This window comes from Megalobrama amblycephala, linkage group LG24 (assembly GCF_018812025.1).
Source record: "Megalobrama amblycephala isolate DHTTF-2021 linkage group LG24, ASM1881202v1, whole genome shotgun sequence".
NCBI lineage: Eukaryota > Metazoa > Chordata > Actinopteri > Cypriniformes > Xenocyprididae > Megalobrama > Megalobrama amblycephala.
The window spans coordinates 14,907,212-14,916,504 of NC_063067.1; the positions used below are offsets into that span (position 1 = coordinate 14,907,212).

A 9,293-nucleotide genomic window follows, 5' to 3' on the forward strand; every position below is an offset into this window, starting at 1 on the left:
TTCCACTCAATTGCTCCCTCATCAAGAGAGTGTGCTTGCATTGATTTAATAACCACAGGGTGACATTAGTTCCTTTGAAGACTTTCTCTCCTTTGATGGATCTTTTTAATCTGACCTTTTTGTTTCTCCTCTGTACAATTATTTGAACTCCTGCAGGTCAAAAACAAGTGTTGCTGCTTGTCACACCTCAGTTCAGCCAACATTTGATTGATTTCCCTCTCTCTGCATCATTCATAAAAAATGGAAAATACTTTTGGATGAACCAAAAAAAAAAAAAAAAAATCAACCTCAAAAGAATGGCTAGCATTAATCATAATTATACAGCAACGACTGCCAACACTTTCGTACAGAGAACTTTCATAAGGCATGCGTTTTGGGCAAGTATCTCAACCTCTCGACTTTTGAATTCGATTTAACTGATGACAGATTTACTTTGTTTTCAAAGACGCTCAACATTCCTACAGGATTCATGATGCAAAATATTTAATTAATGACCAGCAAAGTTGAAAACATTTAAATGGCAAGCTTATGTTCAAATACATCATTTTTGTCACCAATTACTGCACACTTGCATTGAAAATAAACATTGTTTTTAGTGCTGAAAATGGAAACATATATAACTTGCAATGTCAAAACGTTTTAGAACATTCACAAATTAATGTCAAAAAGCATCCAAATTTAATGACGCTGAAGTGCAGCGTTTTAGTGCCACCTATTGGAAAAAAGTTCAAACCAAGTCATATAATTTTTACTTCACTGAACTTCATGAAATTAAGTCTTTGGAGGCATGAACAAAAGTTTGATGAGGTAATAGTTAGAAATGTATTAATGAAAGTGCTTGGTGCATCATAAACAGGCAATACATATCCATGAAAAAATTCATACAGAACCTGTCCATACCAGTTCAGATAAAGGCTTTAACTTAACCTGATCATAACAGATAAACAACATCCGCAACATTTATACAGTTAAATACACAGATTCAAAAATTACAAAAGAAACAAGGATGAATTTTAACACACACTTCAACCTACATATTCACAGTCTCAGTATCTTTTCATTGAAGAGTTCACAATGTTTCTCACAGAAGAATTAGGCATGTATTTGGATTGTTCCTGTGGTCTCTAGAAGCTGCTGAAATGAAGTTCAGATCTGCTCTGATGTGCGTGGTCCTCCTCTCTGGATCTCCTGCATAATGGATTGGACCACTTCAGATGTAGTGCACCGACCTCCCAAATCAGCAGTCTGCAACTGCAAGGAAACAAATGACTATACAAGCTTTAGGAGTACAGAAAGAATGAGAGATGTAGTATTGCAGATGTGTTTGAGTGGACAAGAGTAACGTTAGCTGATTTGGCTTAGGTGAATGGCATGCATTCTTACAGCACTTTGACATAACGAGATTGAGCATGCATCATACCCGGGTTTCAGACAAAGTTTTCAGAACTGCCTTTCGAATCATCCTGGCGTATGCATGAAGCCTAGGAAAGGGAAAGGACATGAATGTAATGCACAGTCCTGCAGCAAAATTTTCTTGACTTTGTATGTATAACTATAGTTTATGTACAACCCAAATTCCGGAAATGTTGGGACGTTTTTTTTTAAATTTGAATAAAATGAAAACTGAAAGACTTTCAAATCACATGAGCCAATATTTTATTCACAATACAACATAGATAACATAACAAATGTTTAAACTGAGAAATGTTACAATTTTATGCACAAAATGAGCTCATTTCAAATTTGATGCCTGCTACAGGTCTCAAAATAGTTGGGACGGGGGCATGTTTACCATGGTGAAGCATCTCCTCTTCTTTTCAAAACAGTTTGAAGACGTCTGGGCATCGAGGTTATGAGTTTCTGGAGTTTTGGTGTTGAAATTTGGTCCCATTCTTGCCTGATATAGGTTTCCAGCTGCTGAAGAGTTTGTGGTCGTCTTTGACACATTTTTCTCTATAGCTGAAAGATCTGGACTGCAGGCAGACCAATTCAGCACCCGGACTCTTCTACGATGGAGCCGTGCTGTTGTAATAGCTGCAGTATGTAGTTTTGCATTGTCCTGCCGAAATACACAAGGCCTTCCCTGAAATAGACGTTGTCTGGAGGGGAGCATATGTTGCTCTAAAAACTTTATATACCTTTCAGCATTTATAGTGCCTTACAAAACATTCAAGCTGCCCATACCTTATGCACTTATGCACCCCCATACCATCAGAGATGCTGGCTTTTGAACTGAACACTGAAAACACGCTGTAAGGTCTCCTTCCTCTTTAGCCCGGAGGACACGGCGTCCGTGATTTCCAACAAGAATGTCAAATTTGGACTCGCCTGACCATAGAACACTTTTCCACTTTGAAACGGTCCATTTTAAATGAGTCTTGGCCCACAGGACACGACAGCGCTTCTGGACCATGTTCACTTATAGCTTCCTTTTTGCATGATAGAGCTTTAGTTGGCATCTGCAGATGGCACGGTGGATTGTGTTTACCGACAGTGGTTTCTGGAAATATTCCTGGGCCCATTTAGTAATGTCATTGACACAATCATGCCGATGGGTGATGCAGTGTCATCTGAGGGCCCGAAGACCACGGGCATCCAATAAAGGTCTTCGGCCTTGTCCCTTAAACACAGAGATTTCTCTAGTTTCTCTGAATCTTTTGATCATGTTATGCACTGTAGATGATGCGATTTACAAAGCCTTTGCAATTTGACATTGAGGAACATTGTTTTTAAAGTATTCCACAATCTTTTTACGCACTCTTTCACAGATCTGCCCATCTTTACTTCTGAGAGACTCTGCCTCTCTAAGACATCCCTTTTTATAGCTAATCATGTTACAGACCTGATATCAATTAACTTAATTAGTTGCTAGATGTTCTCCCAGCTGAATCTTTTCAAAATTTCTTGCTTTTTCAGCCATTTGTTGCCCCCGTGCCAACTTTTTTGAGACCTGTAGCAGGCATCAAATTTGAAATGAGCTCATTTAGTGGATAAAAGTGTAAAATTTCTCAGTTTAAACATTTGTTATGTTATCCATATTCTATTATGAATAAAATATTGGCTCATGTGATTTGTGACATGATTAGTTTTCATTTTATTCAAATTTAAAAAAAATGTCCTAACATTTCCAGAATTCGGGTTGTAATAATGCATGAAAGAAATGAGGATCTCATAATACCTGGAAGAAAATAATATGAATATTCATACACACGCACTTTAAGTGATCCAGCATCACGCAGCTGGCCAGCAGTGTGGCTGTGGGGTTTGCAATATTCTTGTTAGCAATGCTTTTTCCAGTGTTTCTAGTGGCCTGTGTAAACAAAGAATACCCATGTGTCCTCTAGTAACTCCGACAGCTGACATATCCAGTACCTGCTCTGTTATTTCTTACGGTCTCAAAAACAGCATAGTCCTTGCCGTAGTTGACTCCTGGTACTAGACCTGGACCTCCAACAAGTCCAGCACACACATTGCTCACCACGTTTCCATAGAGATTTGGCATCACCATCACATCAAACTGCTGGGGCTTAGAGACCATCTATACAGAAACATGATATATAAACATATTCTTATAATGTCTAATAGAGTAATTATTTGTAGCTTTTTATGGGTCTGTTTTTAAGCCTTTCTATGGACATACACTACTGCTCAAATATTTGGGGGTCGGTAAGATTTTTTTTTTCTTGTGCTCACCAAGGCTGCGTTTACTTGATCAAAAACACAGTAAAATGACTAATATTGTGAAATATTATTACAATAAAAGTGTAATGGCAAAGCTGAATTTTCAGCATCATTACTCCAGTCTTCAGTGTCACATGATTCTTCAGAAATCATTCTAATGCTAATTTGGTGCTCAAACAGTTGAGCTGCTTAATGTTTTTTTTTTTTTTTTGTGGAAACCATGTTAAATGTCTTTACTGTTACTTTTGATCAATTTAATACATCCTTACTGATTAAAAGTGTTAATTTTCTTAAAGAAAATCTTACTTTTGAACACTAGTGTGAGCAAATTTGCTTGTGCTGTGATCTCGATGTACAATGCATCTTTTTTAGTCTTTCAATTAAGGTTGAAAGGTTAAGGTTTACTATAACATATAATAAATATAACAAATAATACAATAAAATATCATCCACTTATGTAGTTCACCATTTATATACCTGCATCGTGGTATTATCCACAATCATGTCATCAAATGTGATATCAGGATATCCAGCTGCCACCTCTTTACAGCACTGCAGGAAAAGGCCATCACCAAGCTTCCTATGAAGCAAAGGAAAAACATTACTCCAGTCTTCAGTGTCACATGATCCTTCAAAAAATCATTCTGATATGCTGATTTGCTGCTCAAGAAACATTTCTTATTATTATCATCAATGTTGAAAACAGTTGTGCTGCTTCATATATAAAAAAACTCAAAACAATCTGACCAACCCCAAATTTTTATATGCAGATATGTTGTATTTTGCCTGATGAATTGGCTGAAAGAAAATCAGGGCGAGTCATTTGTAAGTAAGTACAGACTCTCACATGATGTTAGCTTTGTGTACTGCCGTGACCTTGCGGCGGCCTTTCTCCCTGGCCAAGTTAAAGGCATACTCAGCGATCCGCAATGAATTCACACGTGTTATGATCTTTAGACTCTCCACCACCCCGGGAACATTCTGGAAGAGAGAAGATTTTAAGGAATGGGTCAGTACCTGGTGTCCTCAAACTGTAAGAGACCCAAACACACAAACCTCATGCTCCAAGCTGCTGTATTCTCCTTCAGTGTTCTCCCTAATGATGATAACATCAATGTCTTTGTGGTGGCTCGGGACTCCAGGAAGAGACTGACAGTGCATCACATTAGCATACAAGTCCAAAGATGTACTGTAGAAGAGTTAAAAACATTTATATAAACTTACCCTTGGATTTATCACAAAATATCTAAAAATTATCTAAAATATCTTACCGAAGCAAATTGTTCCTGGATTTATGAGATGGAGGAAGGCTGTGATTAGTTTCCAAGTTACCTGTAAAAGAGTCTTGATTTATACCATATACAGCAGGAATGCACCACTATTTAAATATAATGATAAACCTATAATTATTTTTATGTCATGGCCGATAACAGTGGTCGATTTTAAAACTCTTTACCATTTAGTCTAAAATTAAAAATATTAATCAGTTATTTTAATATGCTACTTGTGAATCTTGGCATGGTTTAAAATTAATATTGATTTTCAAATTTGTTGAATATTTAAAAGTGTTATTAAATGATTGTTAAGATTAACATTAAGTGTGTGTAAGGTAATCTTGTGAGAAAAAAATAGAGGAAATGAGCATGAGCAATTAAATATCTAGAATCGTCTGATAACTACGGAAGAGGATTAGGGCCAAGCAATAATAAAAAATAAAACCATCTCGAGATTAAAGTTGTTAAATTTCGAGAAAAAACTCGTTAAATTTCGAGAAAAAAGTTGAGATAAAATGTTGAGAATAAAGTTATTAAATTACGAGAAAAAAGTTGTTAAATTACGAGAACAAATTTGTTAAATTATGAGAAAAATGTTGTTAAATTTCGAGAAAAAAGTCGAGATAAAATGTTGAGAATAAAGTTATTAAATTACGAGAAAAAAGTCGTTAAATTACGAGAACAAATTCGTTAAATTATGAGAAAAATGTTGTTAAATTTCGAGAAAAAAGTCGAGATAAAATGTTGAGAATAAACATTAAATTACGAGAAAAAAGTTGTTAAATTATGAGAACAAATTCGTTAAATTATGAGAAAAATGTCGTTAAATTTCAAGAAAAAAGTTGAGATAAAATGTTGAGAATAAACATTAAATTACGAGAAAAAAGTTGTTAAATTATGAGAACAAATTCGTAATTTAACGAGTTTATTCTCAACATTTTATCTCAACTTTTTTTCTCGAAATTTAACGAGTTTTTTCTCGAAATTTAACAACTTTAATCTCGAGATGGTTTTATTTTTTTATTATTGCTTGGCCCTAATCCTCTTCCGTAGATAACTGATGTGTTACTAATATATTTATATCCCATATATATATATATATATATATATATATATATATATATATATATATATATATATATATATATATATATATATATATATTTTTTTTTTTTTTTTTATAACAAACATTTCTGTGGTTAATGAACCATATTCTCATGCTCACCCTTAAGTGCTACTCCATTACGTTTGATTGCAGTAACAGCGTTATTGATGTCATCCTCAGAGGAAGCAGCCGAATCCACCTTGACAACCTCAAAGTCCACAGGCACACAGCAGAATCTGGGAATATTGTTGAATGTTAAAAGCATAAGTTTGTAGGTGAAGTCTGCTTATAGAGATCTTTATATTCAAACCTGAAAAGCTCTCTGACGTGGTTTAGCAGTTCTGGTCCAATGCCATCACCAGGGATCAAAGTCACAGTGTGTCTGCCTCCATATTTAGCAGGTGGGGGCTGATGGGTAAAGATGCAAAACCAATCATTGACAAAAGAAGGGCAAAGGTCACAATGTGAAGCTAGTCCACTCATCAGCTTTCAATTCTACCAATGCACTACTATTAAACACTACCAATCAAAGGTTTGGAGTCACCAAGATATATATTGAATGGCAGCGTAGTTAAAACCATACGCTTTATTAAACAAACTATATGGTTTTCCATATGACGAAGATGATTTAATAATTTTTGCTACAATATTTTAGCTATATTTAACGCTTTTGTAGCAGTCTAATGTTTCGGGCCAAATTACATATGCTAAGTATGTGATTGAAATTAATATATATTCAGCTGTTATTGCTATTAAATGCCATATTGAGATGAATGTACCAAAACACTGCCATTTTATATTCTAAAAAACTAATCAAATACCTGTAAGCAAACTGGATGTTTAAGGTATCTGTTGATGATCTAAATGTCAAGCCCAGATATCAAAAATATACCACACAAACCTGTAAGCACATTTATATTTTGCAGAACCAGTACTCACAATAGTCTGGTCATGGTGGGTTGATGAATCAGAGGGAGCAAACAGCAGTGGTTAGTCAGAGGAGAGAGTCAAATCCATTCTGCTTTGGTTATGCTTACACAAATCAGCTTACAGGCACAAGAGAGAAGAGGAACAGTGGAGCTGCATTTGAGTGCTTAATAAAGATTTAATAATCAATCATTTTAACCACAATAAAGATATTACCTCCGAACTCAAAGTATATCACAGCCCTTAAATTAAGGTCATTTCAGATGAATAGGGAGGGGGATTGAGGTGACAGTAAAGCGTTGCAAGAAAAAAAATCAGTCATGCTGTAATTAGTTTTCATTAATAATGAAATGAATATTATAATAAATCAAGACTTCAATCCAAACTTACAGTATATGAGGACTTCTCCCTCTGGCAGCACACTGCAGGGCTTTTTAGCTGGACATTAAGGGATAACATAAAAAAGATAAATGCATCCAGAGACAATAGCATTGTTCATTTTACCTGGTCCGTCATAAAATAACTAATGGCAAACTGCTTCATTATGAATGCACCAATGACACGTGTAGCATGTATGAGACAGTGAGTGACCTTGTCAGAGACTGTAAGGACACCTTTCCCCGACCTGACTTTACGAATAATATCTGTTTCTATATTCTGCACACGGCAAACTAAACGTGCTTGACATTTTGACTGATGATGACATTTCAGGCGGATGCTTACGTTTCTTGCCGTGAACTTTAGTCCGGTCCATGGCTGCAGACGCGCTGAGGAGAGGAAGAGTGCTGGTCTGGCTGCTATGGACATTTTGGATTAAGCTCAGCCTGCACTCTGACATCAGCAAACAAACCGAAATAAATGCCGCCGCGTGCTGTGTTTGAGCCAGCGGTGCTGTTCCACAATCATTATAACTTTTATAACCAAACACACTTTGCCTTTGGCGCGCTCTAGCGTCCATTATGTGTATCTTTTTATTTATTTTTTTAAATACCAGTATGTACAAAATTCGTACAAACATATACAACTCACAACAAATAGGAAAACAAATAATTTAATAAAAACATAAATTAGGATATAGCCATTATGTGTATCCATCTTGTTGTGCTTTTCAGTCATGACGTCAATTTGTAGGCCAACACATTCGCTCGCCATGTTTTTTGTTTTTTAAACGTTTTTCGATCCATTAAGGTCTGTGATTAACATTACTTGAAAACACGTTCAGGTTTTGTGCTACAACAAAAATTACATACATTTATAGCTCAAACGTTATTATTTTATTTAATTTTAAGTAAATTTGCTAACACGTTGTTAGGACTACAACTACCAGAAGGATGCGAATTTACGTGATTGAATCATATGGACAACCATAAACACACATTTGAATTGAATCGTTTTAATGTGCTTTGGACTCATGAATCATGTAGCAGCAGACAAGAACCGGTTGTTAGATTTTCTTTCCCAAACTATTTGGAAAGTAGGCCTAGAAGTATGGTGATGATTTTCATTCAAAATAAAACATTACTTATATGAAAATCTTTAAGCAATTTTGTAATTTTTAAAAAGAGAACAGTTTTTAAGCATATAATGACCTTTTACTACACAGAATAATGCATTTAGATAAGAGAGCAGACATATTTGAAACCCTGTACCCCTAATAATCTATTTTCTTTTGTTCAATGTGGCAACCAAAACCTGTGGCAATCCCTAAATCAGGGATTTCCAAACCTTTTGATGCCAAGGACTCCCAAATATAATGAGACAAAGCTATATTTTCATATAGCCTACCTATAAAGACCCATTTGTACCATGTGAGAAAATATTAAGAGTAATATTATAATATAAAGATGTTGTTTCCAAAATGAAATAAATCAATACGAGTTGTGTTACTGAAAAAAATGCTATTAAAATAGTACCTAAAAAAGAATTATGATTTTTCGTGTTAAATTGACAGTAGGCATATTTTCCAACATACTATTAAAGAAGTATTTTAAAGTCAATTCAAATTTATTTGTATAGCGCTTTTTCAAAGCAGTTTTACAGAGATTATGAGATGAGATGAACACAATATTTAAATTTAAATTTATATATATATATATATATATATATATATATATATATATATATATATATATATATATATATATTATTACAAATCTGTGTAAAGATTTGGTTTTGATGTCTTGCTGTCAAGGACTGATAAAGGTATGAAAAAAAAATCACCGACTAGTCTCTATCAGAACGATAATTAAAACTAAAAAAAAAACGTTAAATGTGTTGAAAATGTTGTGTTAAACATAATTACTATC

At 34.6% G+C, this 9,293-nt stretch overlaps 1 protein-coding gene across 3 annotated transcripts; it reads right to left on the reverse strand.

Annotated features, from left to right (window-relative positions):
- Nucleotides 1-466: 466 nt before the first annotated feature.
- On the reverse strand, nt 467-8,836 carry LOC125260426 (isocitrate dehydrogenase [NAD] subunit gamma, mitochondrial-like). Of its 3 annotated transcripts, none has more exons than XM_048178784.1 (13): nt 7,711-8,836; nt 7,378-7,425; nt 7,000-7,005; nt 6,371-6,468; nt 6,181-6,296; nt 4,953-5,013; nt 4,738-4,870; nt 4,529-4,662; nt 4,159-4,261; nt 3,392-3,538; nt 3,179-3,310; nt 1,421-1,481; nt 467-1,251 (listed from the first exon to the last, which is right to left on the reverse strand). In XM_048178784.1, exons 1-12 carry the CDS (start codon nt 7,792-7,794, stop codon nt 1,428-1,430), a joined length of 1,116 nt encoding a protein of 371 aa, XP_048034741.1. In that variant the 5' UTR covers nt 7,795-8,836; the 3' UTR covers nt 467-1,251; nt 1,421-1,427. The 3 variants fall into 3 exon arrangements, with proteins under 3 accessions (XP_048034741.1, XP_048034739.1, XP_048034740.1); XM_048178782.1 differs by having other exon boundaries at nt 3,216-3,310; nt 7,711-8,816; XM_048178783.1 differs by lacking the exon at nt 7,000-7,005 and having other exon boundaries at nt 3,216-3,310; nt 7,711-8,817.
- Between the last annotated feature and the right edge of the window lie 457 nt (nt 8,837-9,293).

Excerpts from the sequence above, each read along its gene's own strand:
- LOC125260426 (XM_048178782.1), bottom strand. The coding sequence starts at position 7,794 with ATGTCCATAGCAGCCAGACCAGCACTCTTCCTCTCCTCAGCGCGTCTG. Across the intron at positions 5,014-6,180 it reads TAATGGAGTAGCACTTAAGG|GTAACTTGGAAACTAATCAC; the intron begins GTGAGCATGAGA and ends ACTCTTTTACAG. Across the intron at positions 3,539-4,158 it reads TGGATAATACCACGATGCAG|ATGGTCTCTAAGCCCCAGCA; the intron begins GTATATAAATGG and ends GTTTCTGTATAG.